Raw genomic sequence first — 20,451 nt, 5'->3', positions numbered from 1 at the left:
TTCTTCTGGGGCTAAGTGTTCGGTGGCTTCAGAATCTGTTTTTTTAACGTTTTTGAAGGAATAGATGACTCGAAGTCCCAGTGTAGTAATTAGGATTAGGGTGTGTGTTGGAAAGCTTGACTGGACTCTCATACACACAAAGTGACTTGTAGGCAAGCCAAGAGGAACTTTAGGGGGTCTGGGACACTGGAGCTGCACAACACTAACCCGCCACGGCTCATTTGTCTTCTCAGTTTAATCACATTAATGACATCCTGCACCAAATATGACAACCTGCAGCTTTTATTAGGGTTACGAGTGAAGTCTCCACATCTTCATGCCCATATTAACAAAGAAACGCAAGCATCCAAGTGTGGCTTGCACATAAAACGAATCCTTATCCCGCGGTGCATTTGAGCAGATAGATGTGGTTTATTTGTGCATCGCTGATGAAGTACTGATGTTGGCTTGTAGTTCTGCTGTGCAAGACTTTGGCTTGTGATTAAGTGTCTTGTGGGTTAATTCAGATGCGAACCCTCCACGCATTAAAGTCGAACCTCCGCCCTGTTGCTCCAACAATATACTATACCTCTCCTGAGTTCATCCACACACCCTGTCGTGTCAGTCAATCATCACCACACCCAGACCTCCCAAATTCAACAATGACCTCATGAAAGCGCTTTATCTGGGTTTCCTCTTTCCTGCTTAGACAGAATGAATGTGACCTCAGACCTGGAAGAGCAGAAATCTGCATGCCATTTGCGCAGAACTGTTATTAATGGATGCGAGCACGTAACTTTACGGTTACTAGGGTGTTTCGAGTGATTTGTACTGTTTTGGCTATTTTCGCTAAAGTCAGTTGGGTTCAGAACAATACTGAAACTCATAGATTTTCATTGTAGATTATATTTCTCAAATCATTTTCTTTTGTGCTCCACAGAAGAACGGAAGTCACGGTTTTAGAATATGAGGTTGAGTAAATGACAACAGAATTAATAGAATGATGTAAAATCGATAATCGACAGAAAGCGGGGCGCATTTAATATGATTCTAAACTAACTTTTTTAATGCATTTTGATATCTGTTTTGCATTTGTTTACACTATAGGGCAGGTTTAGGGTTGGATTTGTTGTAGGGCATATTCCCAACATGATAGAGCATAAACGTTTAGCAACAGTCCCCAGATACAGTTCCTATATCAATGTAATTAAAACGTGCCAGGGTTCACATACTGAACCTGTGTTTTAGTGTCACTCAGTGGACATTTCTCTTTGAAACTAAGGTGAAACGTGCAGTAAGGAACATAAAAATAGTGTTGCAGAAAAAGAGGTACATATTTTTAAGAGACCACTTTGTGTTTAAGTGTTGTATTGCACACCGGTAAAAGTGCTAATAATAATAACATTAAATCTAAATTTACTGTACTCTCTGACCTGGCCTATTTTTCACCATGTAAAACATATATATTGCAACATTTTACAAAATGCCAGACATCTGGAGATGGGGAGTCGTGTGTCAAGTGACAATGATTCATTCACCTTTATGGCTGCATAATGTATGTATACCACATAGTGAAGTACAGAATGTAAAACATTGCATTGTGCATTAGGAAACTCATACACTGGAAATGGTTTTAGAGTAAGTTTATTTTACACAAAATGTGAAATTTTACACATAAATGCAACATACAAAAACTGTAACTCATCCAGGAGTAATCATAAGTATCCGTGACTATGATATTAAATATCTGGGGATGATAAATCTGAGGCTTAATAATATATTGTATATTGTAACACAAGCTATTCTTGGAAATATTTACAATGAGAATGGAATATTTTACAAAATGAATAGCTAAAATAATGTAATGTACATAGAGTTCAAAATCACAATCCCATCCCCCCAAATTGATATTGTGTTGCTGTTAAATGACGTTATTAAACATTTAGCGAGTTTTAAATGTAGGATTACTGCATAAAGCTGCGGAAAACCATTCACTTTGTGTTTGTTCATGATTCTTAAAGGAATAACTTACCCAAACATGAAAATTCTATTGTTACTCACCCGGTTGTTAACTTCACAAGGTTAAAATACTTTATTTGTTTGCAAAGAAAGACTTTATTTAACAAGTCGTCCTTCTCCACATCATTTCGGAGTATTCAATGCTGACATTCAGATCAACAACGAATCTGCGTGCATACATTGCATATGTTGTTTTTGTTTTAAAAGGCTGAACCACTGATGTCTCGACTATTTTAACGTTTAACGTTTAACGAGCCTTGATCATGTAGGGATGCTTGTTGTCTATGGAGGGTCAGAGAGGTTTCTGAATTTATCAAAAATATCTAAATCTGTGCTCCGAAGATGAACAGTTCTTTAGGTTTGGAACAGCATGAGGGTGAGTAATGACAGAATCACCGTACCATTTATTATTCGTTTTTTTTTTTTTTTACAGTTGTAAAGTTTGGGACCTGATTATGAACTACATAAAAATGAGACATGCGTCCTCAGACCGTTTATAGTTGAGGGTAAAAATATATTCACAAACACTATGGACTCATTTTTATGGAAGCTTATTTCTGCTATGCAATAAAAATACAAAAAAAAGATAATTATGATTTAAAACACTGCAGTTATAGTTTTTTGCAGTAGAGTTTACATCTTGCGCTTTTGGCATTTTTTCTTGGAATTCCAAGTTTTTGGCTTCAATTTTGGTTTCTGACTTCAAATTTAAATCTCACAATTCAATTTTGTTGGACACCTGACCACACGCACAATTCTAAGAGCAAAAGTCGCAATTCTGTGATGTAAACTCAGATCACATTAACCTTTTTTATATTTTATTCCGCTTCCATAGATTTGAACACTAAATCCTAAACCACCATACCAATAAAGAAAGCAATGTGCTCCCATAAATGGTGTATTTCTCGATTTTAGACAGAACCTCACTGGCCCACGAAGTGAATATTGTAGGTCACCTGATGGCCGTTGTCCCATGCATACAGCACCTTATCTTTGGGATTGTAGTCCACTTGGGTCACAAAAGCGTATTCATTAGTGAATGGCAGACGTGGAGCGGCCTCCGTGTTCGTGTGCGTGTCGTAGGCGTACGAAATCTCTCCCTCTTTCTGGTTGTAGACGTCAACGGCGTACAGCACTCCGCACACGATGAAGCAGTTTCCGTAGGAGTTGCGCTTCAGCCCAGTCCTCCACGTCGTCTCCTTCTTCATGGACAGGTCGCTCGGGTCCAGCTTGCTGATGACGATGACTTCGTGTTGCGAGTAGTCGTAATCCAGCGCTGGGTAGATCACCCAGAGGCCGCTCTCGTCTACGGCGAAATCGATGTCTGAATGTCCTCTCCATTTCCAGGGTGTAGTGTCCTCATAGACGGCGTCGTGAAGCTGAGTCCAAGCTGCCACGAAGCGCATGCGCAAGTCATATTTGATGATGTTTTTGGTGAAGGCTCGGTTGTAATAGAAGGCGCCGTTGTAGACCACGTGTCCAGTTCCTATCCAGTTGTAGGGAAGCTTGTAGAGGTTACTCCAGCGACCTGAAGATATTCAAAAGATTTCGATTGTGAGACAGTTTGTTACACTTCATGAATGGATAAGTTATATTAGCTACGCTATATAATGGAGCAATATTCTCAACTCAGTTGTGAGGGGAATTCACCGAGAATGAATTGTGTTCGCTGATAGCATTATTTAGTTTTAACACCTAAATCACATAAGAAATTACATAAATTATGAATAAAATTAACTGCCATTTTTGCAGTTCAGTTCTTCATCTTTCGAATGCTGGGTTTGATTAAAAACAAAAAAAACTTCTAATAATTAGACACAATTCAAAATTTATCTGAAAATCCATATTTTATGTAAGTGTAGTCTAATGCACATTAAAAACATTAAACATTTTAAATACTCATGATTTATTAGTGCCTTCAGAGCCTTGAACTGGTTTGTGTATTGTTAGTAAACTAGAACCATAAAAGTATTGGAAATATTTACTAAATGTGTCCCTCTTTGCTGTTTTTACCTTGTTTGAAATTCTCCAGGTTGCGGAACTCCACCAGGTTATTGCCATAGTAGTAGTTTGTAACGTAGATCTTGTGGTCTTTGGTCACTGGGTCCTTCATCCAGGCTCCTTCGTTCCGTCCATAACTGTGATGCTTCTCTGGCATCTCCACTGACGCCAATGTTCCCTCACAGTCTAAAGATTTACCTGTTCAAAGAAATGAATATAGATTTCCATATAAAACAAACATGGAAATAAAAAAATAACATTTTGTATGCATAAATATATAAAAACTCTAATGCAGCATTTATTTAATCAAAAATACAGCAAAACAGTAATACTGTGAAATCTATTTTAATAAATTGTAATTTATTTCTGTGATGAAAAGCAGATTTTTTTTATTATTATTTACTTAATGTATTTTTTATTTATTTTTATTTGAATTTTTTTGCAGCTACTTAGTCCAGTCTTAAGTGTCACATGATCCTTCAAAAATCAAAGTCCTATTAACAGCTATAATGAATAATAATTATTCATAATATGCATTGTAACACTTTATTCCTTGTCGTAAATAATTATAACAGAATTTAAAATGCATGGCGTAACAATGAATTATGTTAAACTGTATTCTGTGATTACAATTATTCATATAAGGTGCATTACAGGGCATAATTAATGCATTTAAATGCCTCGCACACATGTAAAATAAATGGAAAAAAATATCATACCCGCTTTGTGCAAATGTGTCTTTCCTCCACTGCCTGTAAGTTTTTCTGGTGCTGGTGTGGACAGGGTTGAATTCATGATGGGCACTTCACTGGTGGTTGCTAGCGTGGTGCTTGTTGTTGTCACAGAAACAAGCGTGGTGGTTGTTATTGGCGGTACAGTGGACGTTATTTCAGACTCTTCCAAAACTAGCTCGGAGCCTCTTTTGTCCTCGGTTAGGTGGCCAGTGTGGGTTTTGGCAGAGTTTTCTGAAAAGAGCATAAGGAGAAAGCCGGGGAGGGTTTGAAAGGCAGATTACAACTCTTGGCCTGAAGTTTCACCCCGAGCATTTCGGATTCCTCACATCAAAAGAATTATTAATGAGATGTTGCACTCGAAGAAACTTCCTGCATTGTAACCCAGTCCCTGCCTGCAACGCTTGGATTCGACATTCCTACACTGAGCCCATTTCATCTCATGCCATGTACAACAGATCTCCGCAAGACAATGTCAGCGGAGAGACCCTAATCTGAGCCTCCTCTTCCTGCGCTGTGGGAGCGTCTGGAACATTAAACATGTGGACATGAGCACAGGACATAAGTACATCAGATATTCATACACACTCCATCACTGCTATCTGTCATTCAAGGACACAGGGCCAGTACTGTAATAGTTTTGGACACGGCAAAATTATGATTATTTTCTCTTCCCTGCATGTCACTGTTTTATATTTGGTTCTGGAAAGCAATGGGAATGATTTCATCCCAGAGGAAAGTTCTTGCTGTTACTGTTGATGAAATAAGAAATACAGAGCGGCATTTCACTAAAATAACTCAAGTTATTGCCTCTCAGGAGAAGCATTTATAACCCCTGAAGAACTTATGGATCTGCTGTACTGTAGAGTTCAGGACCAGATTCATGAGAAGGGAAGGAAACCACCTTTTCCTAACCATGGGCTATTCTGGTGTTCACAATTAAGGATTTTAATGAGAAGTAAAATATAAGAGGAAAGGGATTATGGAGGAATTTTATAGAGGATATGTCGGAGGTCTAGTCTCGCTTACGAAAGGCTCGTGAAATATAAACAATAAAATGCTTCTCTTGACTTTCTGCTCTTGTGCCTCCTGTAAGGTTTTATAGTCATATAAGGTGCACTGGAACGTTTTAAAGCCTGGAGACGCAAATCACTACAGGTGCAAACAACCTGTCCTCAAAAACTTAACGTAAGTAGCATGTACTATGGTACAAAAAAATAAATACAAATACAGTACAATCTGAAACACAAATTTTAACTATTTTGTGGAGAAAATGCAAGTATTGATTTCCAAAAAGGCTGGAAACACTATGTGACTATGTGACCAAAACAAATTAACACGCTTCGCCAGAACAGAGACTAACCTGCGACGAAACCATGATGAAAGATGGCGCTAGTGAAGGCTTAAATGCAGATACATATTTTGACAGGTAGGTATTGTAATGTTCAGACCAATCATCAAGGTGGTAAAAAAGTGTTTTGAGATGTTAATAACAAGGTTGTTAAGGAGTTCTTAAATTTGGACTTAACTTATTATATTAACGTACAAGTCTAACCAACTAGCAGTTGTCCAAGAGTAATCAGTGTTATGTTTTGGATTCAGCTTGTACTAATCATCACACACACTATGTGATTTTCTATGTAATCTGTAAACTTAATTTATAGACTGGCTCTGACTTTCAGCAACTAGTGTCAGCTACTCAATAACGTCAATCGAAACAAAAAACTTGGCAAAAGCCATCTTAATGTGTTCTGAGCAGTTACCTCAAGTCTCTATGATGTTTGGGAAAATAGAAGTGTTTCACCCGTTTTATCACCCACAGTAAACTCAATTGCTCTTGGCTCTACACCGAGGTGGTTTTCAGAAAACATTAATTGAACACAGATGTGATGTGCACGGCCTCCATACCTCTCTCTCCTCTCCCTGCTGAATGCGACTCAGAGTCGTCTGTCTTGGATGCTTTGTAGTATGTGATCCCCCTGATGACCCCCGCCTGGTGCACTAAGGGCTTGGTTTTGCTGGTGGGGTCTGGCTTTGCAGGTTTGGACGCTTTGGCAGGAGCCTCTTTCTTGGGCTTGACGGGTTTCTCTTTAGGCTGTTTGGGTGGAGGTTTGACAGCGGGGGGTTTCTTGTTGGGTGTCTTTATGACCTCCTTGGTCTTTTTACTCTCTGTGCCCTGAAATAATACCGTTACATAATTGATTTTGTGCATTTGTGTGTGGGTGCCATTGTGTTGGAGAAAATGTGTTTTACCTGTGCTTTGCTGTCAGAGGCGGCATCTTTCTGCAACAGCTGTAGTCCCAGGCTGGAGATCTCTTTCTTGATGCTCACCATGATGTCAGAGTAGTTCTCGTAGCGCTTCAGCTGATTGGACAGATTTACTACGCTGTCCCTCACAAACTCATTCTCCCTGGTAAGGTTTGTCTTTATGGTCTATGAAAATATTGTCAGAATAGTGTCATACTTCTGTAAGTTGAAGATTAATAAATGTTTGACATTCAAATCTGATCAGACAGAAGGTTACCTCTTCTAGTGTGTTCATCTGAGCCACGACCTTGTTCATGTAGGCATGGACCTTCATCAGATCCATGCTGTACAATGTTCCTTCCAGCAGATCCACCATAGAATGGAGCTAGACACAAACACAGAGTAATAAAGCATGATTCTTTGAGCCAAAGCGGTATATATGAAAACATTTATGCTTCAAGTAAAATAAATTTGGATGGCTATTGGATATGGCACCAGAATTGAACTTTGGATAAAAGATGGGAGTGTTTTTTTTGCCTCTGGGTGTATAGGATGAGCACTGTATTGTTTGATATTCTGTCTTTAGCTGATGTGTGTGTGCTTACAGTGTGTTCGGGTTAGAAGCTGTGGACAGCATCTGCTGCACGTTGCTGATGAAAATAGAAAATAAGTTTGACCTTTTTTCAATTTGGAAAAATAAACAAAACAATTGTGTTAGTGTGTTTTTTGTTAGTCTTTGGCTTTGGCAAAATTATTTTCTGTGGTAATCGCCAGCATCTGTGGCATGCTTTCCATTGAGTTAAAATCATTTTTATTCTCGGTAGGGAGGAATTCTTCTGTTTGGCATCTTTTGATAAGCACTTTAGAAATTCAGGCCTGAATGTCTTAAAAATGTCAAAATAAGGCCTGAGTATCAAATAAAAAATGCCAAAGTACAGTCTAAACATGTTTAAAAATGCCAAATTAAGATGTGAATATCTTTTTAAAAAAGTTAAGAACAAGTCTGAACATCTTAAAAACGACAAACTAAGACATGAACATTTTAACATCCTAATTCAGGCCATATGAACATCTCAAAGTCAAAGTATGGCCTGAATATATTACCAAATTACATGCCAAATTACATCCTGAACGTCTTTAAAGAGATGTCAAAGTAAGGCCTGAACATCTCTGGAAATGGTCCATGATTCACTCACCCTCAAGTTAGTTGTATATGACTTTCAGATGAATGCAGTCTGAGTTATAATAAAAACCTGTACAGGCTCTTCTAAGCTTACTGTTAATACTCAGTATTTAGTCCAGTAAAACTTAAATAAAGTGCTTATATCCATCATAAAAAAGTTCTCCACCGGGCTCCAGGGGGTTAATGAAGACCTTCTCAGGTGAATCAATGTGTTTTCCATAGAAAACGTATCCATATTTAAAACTTTTTAAAACTCTAGATTTTACTAACCATTGTACATGTTTTCACAGGAGAGTGGTGAGATTCGGTTTATAAAGTTTCAAATATTTATATTTTTCTTACACAAATGCATTGAGCCCCGTGGAGCACTTTTTATGATGGATAGATGCACTTTATTGGACTATTAAATATTGGAAAAGCCAAAACATTTTTTAAAAATAGCCTGAGAATGTATTTCATCTGAAAGAAGAAATATGGGTTGAAGGGGAGTAATTTTAGGGGTAATTTACATTTTTGAGTGAACTATCCCTTTAAATGTGTCAAATTCAAGTCAGATTTTTTGTAAAATGTAAAAGTATGGACAACCTAAGGCCTGAACGTGTTATAATATGTGTGCTCCACAACAGCTTGAGGATTGTACTGTTGTTGGAAGTAGCTGTGCCTATAAAGTAGTTTTGTTAATACAGTTAAACTTCATAAAATGGCGACAGCCAACCTCAAGAATTCAAAACAAATATTGGTTGCTTTATGTTAAATGTAAAAACTTATTTAACAGTTTTTGTATTGGTGTTACTAATGTGTCTCTAAATACAGTTTAAAGAAACACTACTACTACAACAATAACTAAACAAGATGTAGTTTAAGAAATCTGTTGACGTGCCGCTATCCAAAATAGCATTTTTAGTGCTTTTATAAAAATTTCAGGACCTCGATTTCTTGTAAAGGAAAGCTTTCCTCCCAAACTTCCTGACCTGAGGAAAATGTTTTTCGTTTTTTTTACCTTAAGTAGTTCAGGAGCTTGTTTCCTGAGTTTTTCCGTTCTCCATTCATTCTCGCATGGGTTGAGTGAGGAGGGAGGAGCCGTGCAGGAACATTTACAGTCGGAGCCGGAGCTGACCGTCTCCACCGTGTAGAAATCATCCACTCGCAAACTTCCGTCACGGAGCCTGGTGCAAGCCTCGATGCTCAGGGGCCGCATCACACACTTACAGCGGCAGTCTGAGCCCTCGGATATCATCCTGACCGGCTCCGGCTCGCCGAAGATCTGACAGAGACAGAGAACGCGAGAAGGTCAAAAGAATATATATGTGAAAAAATGTCAAACGTGCTTTCGAAAAATGTTTGCGGCATAGTGTCACGTTTTTGGACTTTTCATGTTCCACGTGCTCTGTATGCCCTACTTTTCGTTTCAGTTAATTGTATCATTGTCTACAGGTGTGTCTCGTTAATTTAGTCAATTACTTTGTGTATTTATTCCCTGTGTGTTTCAGTTCAGCTTGTCAGATCGTCCTCTTTAATACGTGTGGTTTTTGTTCTGCCTGCTTGCAACTATATTGTTTATTTAGCGTTTGGAAGATTAAAAGACTTATTTATGTTATCTGCTCGTCTAGCACTCAACACGTAGTGATGATATATAGACTACAATTTAAAAGTTTGGGATCTGTAAGATTTTAAATGATTTGAAATGAGTTTCTTATTTTCACCAAGGGCATCTGATTTTGCTGAGTGCGTCTTTGTTGACCCTGAAACAACGTTGTCATTTAACTCTTATTTGAAGAAACAGTTTATTTTTTGTAAAGTTCAGGCTTCCAATCAGTGTCTGGTGCTTCATTCATCTATCATTAAATCTGATTTTATGGATTATTTGTGGGTAAGGCTGGGTTTAGCAGTATGGTCAAGACTAAAGTTTTTGGATTAAAAATATTAGATTATATTGATGAATAGAAATGTCAAAAGAACAACATTTATAAAATAGCTGTTTGTAACTAATTAAGAGATTTCGCCTTTAATCAATTCATTTTTTTTTTAGAATTTTTTTTGTTTTTTTTTTTTTTGTTTTTTTTAAGAAATTTTACTGACCTCACCCTTTCGCATCTGAATTCATTTTAAGTAATTTACCCACTCATATAACATGATATTTTAATGTGGATATGGATTTATGTGAAGTATAATATATGAAGTAATTCTTATCATAACCAGCCTATACATCAAGATCGAATTAAATCCTGTGCCATTGGAATGACATGCGGTGCAATTGGGAACAAAACAAGAGTTTAACCCTTTCGTGTTCCTCTTAAATCACCAGTTTAAAGCCTTTCTGCACTTTAGCATATGACCAAGCGAAAAGCTGCTAATTTACCTTGAAGAGCGTGACAGACTTGAGCCCTGATGCTCTGGAAGTGATCAGCAGTTACACTGTGGCCCATGAGAAACCCACTGCAGTGAAACTTTACCAGGCCCTATAACACTTGTCCACGATTTGAACTCCCTACCATCACAAACATACTTTTACTTGATGGATCTATGCCACTTTACATTCATTTCAAACATTATCTTCAGTTCCAAGTTACAATACACACGCAAAAATCTATCTAGTATCTGCATTTTATGAATCAAGACCGAAACCTTTGGAGAAGACGCACGAAAAGCCTTTATTTCTCTCTCACGCACGCATCTGTTGTCAGTTAGCGCTAGCTTTTACCATGGCACTGGCTTTGAAGACAGCCTGGGGCTTGAGATTCCCATAAATTCAGCCCAGCGATGGGACCTGAGTGGATTTGCACCTTCTCTCATAAACAACTTGTTTTTTAAACCACATCCTGCAGCACCTCACAGTTTGACAGAGCATCTCTCATTTCTCAATAACAGCCTCGCATGACATCCAGTGGGTTACATGTGAATATCATTTACAGAGTATGTACTTGCACCATAAAGCAATAATTGAACTGATATGAGGCTTCATAAAAGCCAGGTGCTGTTGAATATGGAGGTTGCCCATATATGGTGCCGTGCTCTCCAAGATGTCGGCCACATGTACTTCAAAAAGCTGCTTTCGTAATACCTACCTGACACTGACAGCACTAATAAATCCAGCTTCATGAACAGTAGCAGTAAAAGCGAAAAGAGGGGCAGAACCCACAGAACGGACGAATGCGCAATGACGGCATTCGATTGAGAAATGTAGAAAATGATGCACAGATGTGCTGGGTTTTTTTCTTGGACTGCCAAAACAACTTGCTGCTGTTAAGTGTGTACTGAAATCGGGAGCATATCTAAAAAGCAATAAAACGTTATTTGCTTGGCTCATGAATATGAATTAAGATGGCATAATACTCTACTCTACCAATTTACAGAGGGCTTACAGGCACAGTGCACCGGGTTGCCAGGTGTACGCAGCGAAACCTGCCATACTACTCAAAACTGGCCCAATGGATTTTCAGAAGTGATCGATGGTGTTAAAGTAGCCAAACTGCGTCAATAATTTATGATAATCTTTTATCTGCACTCTCAAAAATAAAGATGCAAAAGCTGTCACTGTTAAAGTAAATTTAACCTTTTAGGTACAAACATATACCTTTTGAAAAGGTACGCCCTTTTTATTTCTGAAAGTGTGTGTGGAACACAACATTAGATATTCTCAATGTTTTTGATTGTCAATGAGGTCCAAAATTATTTTTGGAGTAAACCATGGGTGAACTATCCATTTAAGGCCACTACAGTTCCAAGGATGGCTTTGGTGCATTTTACTTTCCTTTCTGGTTGGCATTAATACATAAATGCTGTATGACCCCGCATAAAAGTTGAAACACTACTGAATTTGATTGACATATGGCCCCGCCTCCATCTGACAGTGGCCCTTTTGCTCTCTGACTGTTTGCCCATAGAGCTCAGGCCTGTCATCTGTCTGTACTGAGATTTAGAGGTCTCTATAAATGCCCAGCCACGGCACATGTGGAACTGCTTACAGGCAGTGAAATATTTCAGCATTTCAGAAATTCTTCATTATAAGATCCGCTCCGTCTTCAAGACATCCATTTGTCTGATCTCGCTACTGCCACGTTGTCGGGTACAGTGAGGCTAAAGGCTCCCTGGGGGAAAAGGACCTTTTGGGTTTTTTCCACTCTCAACGCACTACAGTGATTTCCCAAACACCTGTTTGTTGTTATGTGCCGCAAGATTGTCCTGAACCAAAAGGTCATCGTGTGATAATCAAGTTAGTTGGATTTCATCTTTTTTTAATGTTCCCTGAAATTCGAGCATATTTCAAAGCAAAGGCTTGTACATTCAATATATACTTTATTAGTAATTGTCAAATAAACAAAGATATCAGAATTGCTGAATTATGCTCGTTAAAGCGTTAAAGTAAAAATGGCTTAAACCATTTTCTGACATTGTTATACTTATAAAAAGTTAACATTTACAAATATAAATAAGTTATTTGCATTGTAATTAAGAGCTACTATAAAATAAAAATCATGAGCTGCACTTACAAAATGTCTTCCTTTAACATTTTAAAGACAAAGGCCATGAGATTAAATGTTTGTGTTTTGTCTAGCTGGCGATTTAAATGTAAAATAACTCATTTTGTACGTTTTACAGACAGACATTACAGCCTATAAAAACTGCAAAATAGGGCACATTTTACTGTATTAGTATAAAGTTCTACGGTGGTTATTACAGGTGTTTCACCTAATTTAGCACTTCGCCGTTTCTCTGTTCGGAGCTGACAGAAATGTAATTAAGTCGTTTATAATCTGAAACCATCTGTCAAATGAATAAATGTAGTCCTCAATCTCAATAATAGACTCAATATAGTTACAATGCAAAGGCAAAACCAGTTAATTAACTGGACCGGATCAAAACAAGGCTTAAAGTCCAAGTCCTTGTGGAGACTTTAATCACGTAGTACCATGACATCCACACAATAACACACACGGGGTGCCACACAAAAACTGGGTGACTGTCAGCTCGAAGTGGAAGGATTTAATAAAGCTCTGCTGTTCTTTTGTGTAAGCGCAGACTGATAGGGGACATTTTAAAATGATTTAGTCTGACAGTAATTTGCCCAGCTTTTCAAAAACACATTTCATCCTCTGTTGAAATTACCCCAGAATGGCTTCCATTGTTCGAGCGAGTTAATTAGGTGAAAAGTCCTGTAACACTTGCTAACATATTCACACACACACACTCAGCGTCTGACAATAAGAGCCCTTGTTAACCATAATGAAAGAGTGTGTTATGGTCATTTTGGTGTGTGTGTGTGTGCATCAGGCATCAAGGCATACTTGGTTCTTTGTATGGTCTCTATAACCTATAAATAAGCTAAGTCTCAAATACTCTAATACATGCATAGATGCATTATATCTACATATTTGCACCATTCAATGAAAATCTGAAAGTTCACCTCAATGCAGAATGGACTACATAATTAACTGGGTGTAATGAGGTTTGCATATAGGTTTATATAACATTATCTAAACATTAACTAAATAAATAGTGTTCCAACAGTTGCAGGTCATGCAAACAACCACATTTGTTATCTAAACCTGCTACTTGAACATTTGCTCTGACTGCAGCAGTGTACCTCACAACTGACCAAACAGGGAACGGGCTGCTTTCCTGAGATAAGATAGCTGTTTTTCCAAAAATACTTGGCAGGAACGCTTGTCAACATTGGCCGCTTTCCTGAAAAGCCTCTTAACCCAATAACCTTGTGCCTGGTGAAGCAGTTCAGGTTATGAGTCTGATCTCTCTTTCAATGAGGTGTTGTCAATGGCCGGCTCATCTTCTTCCTTTAATCTAAGGCTTGAAACAACACTAGCAAGCTTCTGGCTAGAATTCAAAATGATCCCACACTAAAAGAAACATGTGAAACTGTCTAGAGCATTCTGAGATTACAAAGATGCATCTCTTTGATGTGCTCCAGGGTCACGGATCATATCAAGCGGGCCTTCATTATTCCACTAAACTTATAAAAATCCAGGGTCAATTTGGGGTCCAGTTCTTAAAAGGATCTATCTATCTATCTATCTATCTATCTATCTATCTATCTATCTATCTATGACTCTGTAAGGTGTGTATTGACATCTTTTTGTCAACAGAATGCCATGGAATATGGCAAATAAGACATAAACCTAGACTAATGCAGTGTGTGTGTGTGTGTGTGTATTCTAATTAAAATATAAATAAATTGTATTGATTGAATACCAAACTGCAGTTTATCACAGCCTTGAAGGCACGTTCTCATTTAGACCAGGACAAAATAACGGCTCTAGATCTGAATACAGAGCACACACACAGACAGACACTTGCCATTAGGACAGACGTGTCAATTAGGCCCAAACTAGGTTAGTGAGCACTTGTTGATTTTGAGGACACACAGCTACATTCCAGCTGAGTCTGTTTATGTGTCACAGCTCTCTCTGAAGCTCTCAGCCAAGAGATGCGAGACGTTCTGGCTGAGGAAGTCAAACAGATGGTTCACGTTCAACAGAACTGACTCTGAATCTCAGATAAATGCCACCTGTGAAATAATAAATAAGCTTTCTTTACATCACACTGATGATAACAAGATGATAGCAACAGCAATTTAATTCAAACCACCAATATTCAATAATGAGTTACATTTTATTACTAATAGTTCAGCCACTTCTATTGGCAAATAAAATTTGCACCAGAAAGGGTTTTATCCACTAAATATAAGGACACTGATGACTCGGTTTACAAAACGAATGTGTTTGTGCATAAAGACCATCAATTTTATTTATTATCAACAATAATTTGATTTGATGTGATTTTGTACGACTTGTTTTGTTTATCATTTATAATGCATTGTGCTAAAGCGAATGTTTCAGTGAACTGGAACAGTTTTGATAATGGTACGACCTAGAAATGTCTGACTCCCTAGACAGGGTGCCGACTAACTAGGAGCCGATCGAGACACACCCATAATCCATGAATCTAACTGGACGCTGTTTATGGTCACCAGACAACTTGTGGCACTATATAGTGGCTTTAAACATGGCTTGCCCAGTCAGAATTTAGCATCAAAACTCTTACATGGCTAAAAAAGAAGTTCAAAAAACGACACTAACTTGATGAGTGCAGAAAGCGCTCGAAAACGAATACAGAGAAGCCAAATGTTTTACGCAAAGCTACTGCGAATAGTTCATGCTGGCAAATAAACATTAACCATCATCTGCTGTGGCAGGCCATGAGTTATTATAGAGCTGGATGGACAGTAGCTGCCAACAGAAGGGACACTAAAAGTCCAGATTTTGCTCACCACATGAACTGTGTATTTCCTGTTCATTCACTGAACATACCGAGGTCAAAGATCAGGTCTTACGTAAAGGTCTATATAAAAAAAGACTGGCATTGCTGCAGGATCCTGAGGTTCACTGTCTGGTCTGGATAAAAATATGACAGCCCTTCAGCTATGATGGCCATCATTACCGTGACGGCTCGGTAAAAGATGTGACGCATTAAATGGGACGCAGATGTTGCCGGTTACTTCTAGTTTAAATCTTGTGGTAGAAGTGTTACGACACTTTAATAAACAGGAACTGCCTGAGTCTTTGATTGGCATTGTGTGAGGTAATGTCCCATGAAACTACAACCAATAGAGTTTGAAATGAACAAACACAGCGGCTGACCTTTCTATGCCTCTGTTCTCTTTTAGCATCAACCCTATCATTCCTCATCCCTCCATCTTTCTCTCACTCTCTGTTCTTTTTATGATCTCTTATGGGTACTCTAGGATTGTTTATGCAAGCCTTTGTATTAATCATACCTATACCTACCATCATTTCCAATAACTATTCTCAATTTTGGCATGTTGTGCTACAGATTGTATATTATATGTCTTTCTATATAAGTCTTTCTAAAGATTAATGTTGTAATTTCAGTATTAATTTAGTTTGTCATTTTTAGCACCTTAAACTTATCGTAAGTTTTATCTTCATCAAATTTATATTATTCAAATGGATATTTTTATATTATTCTTTATTTTATTCAGCCTTAGTATATTTTTTTTACTTGGGTAACAGTAACACTGCATACACATTCAACATTTAAGTGTAACACACACACACACACACACACATTTTTAGCACTCATATATATATATATATATATATATATATATATATATATATATATATATATATATATATATATATATATATATATATATATATATATATATATATATATATATATATATTCAAGATTTTATTTTATTTTTACATAAACCACAATATATTAAATGGCAAATTAATGCCTACATAATAATAATGATGATATATATATATATATATATATATATATATATATATATATATATATATATATATATATATATATATATATTATATGGCAAATTAATGCCTACATAATAATTTTTTTTAATTTTTTTTTTTAATTCAAACACTTTTTAGAACAGATTTTTAGGTTTCAGTTAATTATCCCATGTTAGTAACAGGTTTTGTTATCACAGCCCTGCCTATGCTGTTTTAACCTCCTGACCTCTTCACACATTTAACCAACAACAAAGACATTTAAAAAATTTCACAACATTATACAATTAGTTAGGGTTACTGAGTTGGTGCCTATCATTTACAACGAGTCAAGACCTCTCTCACTCACACTCACACACAGAGAGAGAGGGAGATACAGACACACTCACACCCAGCCATAAGAGGGTAGGGCATGTTTCTGTGGGACTGACAGGGCTGCTCTTAAGTGCTACAGCTGTGTAAGCAGACATATATTGTTTTTAACCCCAGCAAAACTCGACTCCAATTACCATACTAGGCATCGAGCCCAAAACACACTCACACACCCAATCAGGGTCAGTTTTGAAACAAATGTCATGGTTTTCTGAGGAAATGACGGCGGTTCTGCGCCTGTCCAAAAACTTTATTGAAGGACATCTGTCTCTGGTTGTATCAGCTGCACTGTTAACACATCTGAGGTTTGATAAAGTCACTCATACGAGTCTAAAACAAGGTCAAACAGAACCAAATCAACAGCGTGTTCGGCTGCTTTGTGCATGTAAACTATTAAAACATGCTTCTAAGCATTGTGGCCAGTTCTCACAGCGTTTACCCTAAAAATCTGGACTGGAATTACAGTAAGGTCAGGGGTCTAAAATGCCAATTAAATTATATTGCCATGCCATCCCAAGGATTAAAGATTGGAATGTTCTGGCAGTGCCAGGAGTCATTTAGGCCAGCACATATGTGCCAAAATATGTTGCCTGCAGCTCTGGGAGGGGAGGCTGATTTGTTAAGTGTTGTTTGACTTATTCTGAGTGATCTGTCTGTGAGTGTGAAAAACCCCATTCTCCCATATGGCCTTTTCATGTCCAGTTGCTCCACTCACATACTCCAATCCGGAGAGTTACGAACAAGTACAAGTGCAGTGATGAAAATATCAGCCCTCATGGAAAGGCATCTGGCCAATCAAATTAAAGGACCATAATAATCTGTTGTATAGCCTACTGTTGTATAATATAATATAATACATTGTTTTATTTTTTGTTAGTTTATTTATTTTTGCATTTATTTGATTAAAAAACCTGTGGTATTATTATTATTATTTTGTTTACAGTTTTTTTTTTTTAAAGATACTTTGGGTCTTAGAAGTCAGAACAACTGCATTTATTTATTTATTTTTTGTAACATAAATTATATTTTACTTTCAATTCTCCTCATTAATGCATACTTGGGTAGCTTACCTATAAATGTGTGCCAGTGTGACAATGTAAAACTTTTTTTTTTTTGGACATTCACATTCATTCAGTCCAAGTTTTACATGTCATCTACCCACTTGCTGAAGAAATGTGCTTCAAAAACTCATAAATAATTGGTCTACATAAAAACGGTCGGACCTCAAACTTTGAACGTAAGTGTATAACGATTTATTATAATTATTATAATTATTATTATAAGACCGATCCGACGTGGTGGAATTTCATGTTTCATTACCGCTGATTACAGGGCACGTCATTTCACAATCCCCAGATGAACTTTATTTCAAAATCCCACGACTTCTGCGAACACAGACACTCCCATTTATTGCTATTACAAAATCAAGAAAATGCTGTCTGCTCTTAATAGTTCGGTCCAGTCTATACCTCACAAAAACGCAATGCGCAACAAACGAACGGCATGCCAACGCTAAAGACAAATGAATGTAGTTATCAGGTGATTAACGCACTTGTCAAGCGGGTTATCGAAACGCAATCGAACCGAACCGAACGAAATCATACTCTAATAATCGCGCTCAGCTATTGCAAAACCGCGTTTAGCGTTCCAAGCTGTGCGTAAAATGCAAGCGAGCCTCTCAAAATAAAGTGGGTAAAAACGCGATGCACATCTTACCTTGCTCGTAGCTCTTGCATCTCTTGCCAAAAGCAGCGCGTAAGTTAAAATACTTGCGTAGATCCACATTTTTCATTAACTAACCCGAGTTTTTTTTTCTTTTTGCGCGGCTTCCCCCCCGGTGATATAATTTGGCGTCTCTGAAAGCACCTGTACCCTCAGCCTGGGATTATGAGTCTAGATCCTCTCGAACACGGGTTTACGGCTCCATGATTACAGGTCGGTGCCATGCAGAGTTGTGTATGTTGTGACGCGCGGCCCCAGATCCGTGATGAACGCGCGCGCGCGCCGCGCACACCCACCGGCTCCGTGTCCGGGCCAAAGCGAGGCGGGAACTGCACTTCTCTGCCACAGCGACGTTTATGTTTTACGCGTCAGTGCAACGTTCCAGGAACATTTAAGAGACCGCTGACCAGTAATTACACTACTATGTTAAAACATTACGCGTAAGCTCTTTCGTGGTAAACGGCCTATACATAACACATAACATCAGATGCTTCTTTTTTAAGTTGTTCGGTGTTATTAATGCATGACATATTATCGTATAAAATGAAATATATGGTTTATATTTTCAGTGACGTACAATAAGTAACCTCAAGCAACCTTCAGGTAAAGCTTTCGCTGTTATATAGCGCCCTCTTTCTGTTACTGTTATGAGAACAAATGAATGGGAGAGTTCAACCAAAAATAACAATTCTGTCATCATTTACTCACACTCATTTTGTTCCCAACCCGTCTGTATTTTTTTTTGTTTTACTTTTTAGTACATTTTTTGGGGATGTATTGTATAGTGTAATACACACACACACACACACACACACACACACACACACACACACACACACACATTTTTATTATTCAGAATAAGAAAGGGTATTATTGTCTGGGAGACAGGAGCAGAGAAAATGCACTCCTGCTGTCAAATGATTAATTTTACATAATAATATAAGTATGTGTGCTGTGTATATTATGTATATAATATAAATACACAAACATGCACGTGTATTTGCGAAAATATCTTAATTATATGAATATAAATAATATATATATTATCATGTAAATGCATGAAAATATTTTCAAAATACATAAATATACACAGAAAAAACACGCATATTATGCAAACAAAAAATTTTTGATTTGGAGTAATCATGATTAATGACTTGACAGCGCTGGTGCAGGCGTAGTGCAGACAAACATAATAGATATAATAAACTGAAATATAACGCTAATAATAAATAGAATAGACAATACATTGATACAATCATAATGGCTATGCATTATGCAAATGTGCTATTTGTTGCTTAAAGGTTTTGAGAAATAACGTACAGGTCCTGAGATGTGTTTAAGCAAAAACATGAAACTGATTACATTCATTGAATTAATATTCAAATTGACTAGTATACAATATTACTAATAATAACCAGTTAATAACCTCCAGTAGCCTATAGGCTTTTTGCAGTATAGGCCAGTATATATTAAGGTCTATAGCATCACAATTAAGTTAAGCTATAAAGAACGATATGTATTTTCTTAGTTATTTTTATTTCTTGACATATTAAAGCATCACCCCGTGACCAGCGTGACTGGTTTTACCCGTCTGTTCTCCTGCGAATGCCACTGAAACGGAACGGGGGAGTGATTTGTGGCTTACATGTGCAATAGCATGAACAAGCGCAAGACTGGTCGTTTACAACCGGTTTTTAACTATAACCTGCTCGTAGACAATTGCACATTATACAATCTTAACAAGTAATACTGCTTGCATTTAAGCATTTATAAGTGATACAGTAATTGTCTATTAAGGCTGGGAGGGCAAAACCTATATTCAGGTGTGCATAATTATCTTTTACAAAAAAATAAGGGGAAAAAAAAAGTCAACTGTCAAAAATGATTAAACGCCCATGAG

At 37.4% G+C, this 20,451-nt stretch overlaps 1 protein-coding gene across 1 annotated transcript; it reads right to left on the bottom strand.

Moving 5' to 3' along the window:
* Positions 1-1,607: 1,607 nt before the first annotated feature.
* Positions 1,608-18,866, bottom strand: olfml2a (olfactomedin-like 2A). Its single transcript, XM_043247690.1, has 8 exons — positions 18,546-18,866; positions 9,161-9,424; positions 7,255-7,362; positions 6,984-7,163; positions 6,639-6,906; positions 4,719-4,964; positions 4,012-4,197; positions 1,608-3,526 (listed from the first exon to the last, which is right to left on the bottom strand). The coding sequence occupies exons 1-8, from the start codon at positions 18,612-18,614 to the stop codon at positions 2,922-2,924; spliced, it is 1,926 nt and encodes a 641-aa protein (XP_043103625.1). The 5' UTR covers positions 18,615-18,866; the 3' UTR covers positions 1,608-2,921.
* Between the last annotated feature and the right edge of the window lie 1,585 nt (positions 18,867-20,451).

This window comes from Puntigrus tetrazona, chromosome 8 (assembly GCF_018831695.1).
Source record: "Puntigrus tetrazona isolate hp1 chromosome 8, ASM1883169v1, whole genome shotgun sequence".
NCBI lineage: Eukaryota > Metazoa > Chordata > Actinopteri > Cypriniformes > Cyprinidae > Puntigrus > Puntigrus tetrazona.
Note: the sequence above shows the minus strand (reverse complement) of the source record. Positions and strands in the feature narration are given on the sequence as shown.

Coding starts and splice junctions, on each gene's coding strand:
- olfml2a (XM_043247690.1), bottom strand. CDS start 18,614: ATGTGGATCTACGCAAGTATTTTAACTTACGCGCTGCTTTTGGCAAGA. Junction 9,425..18,545: donor ATGCAAGAGCTACGAGCAAG/GTAAGATGTGCA, acceptor TGTCTCTGTCAG/ATCTTCGGCGAGCCGGAGCC. Junction 4,198..4,718: donor GACACATTTGCACAAAGCGG/GTATGATATTTT, acceptor TTCTTTGAACAG/GTAAATCTTTAGACTGTGAG.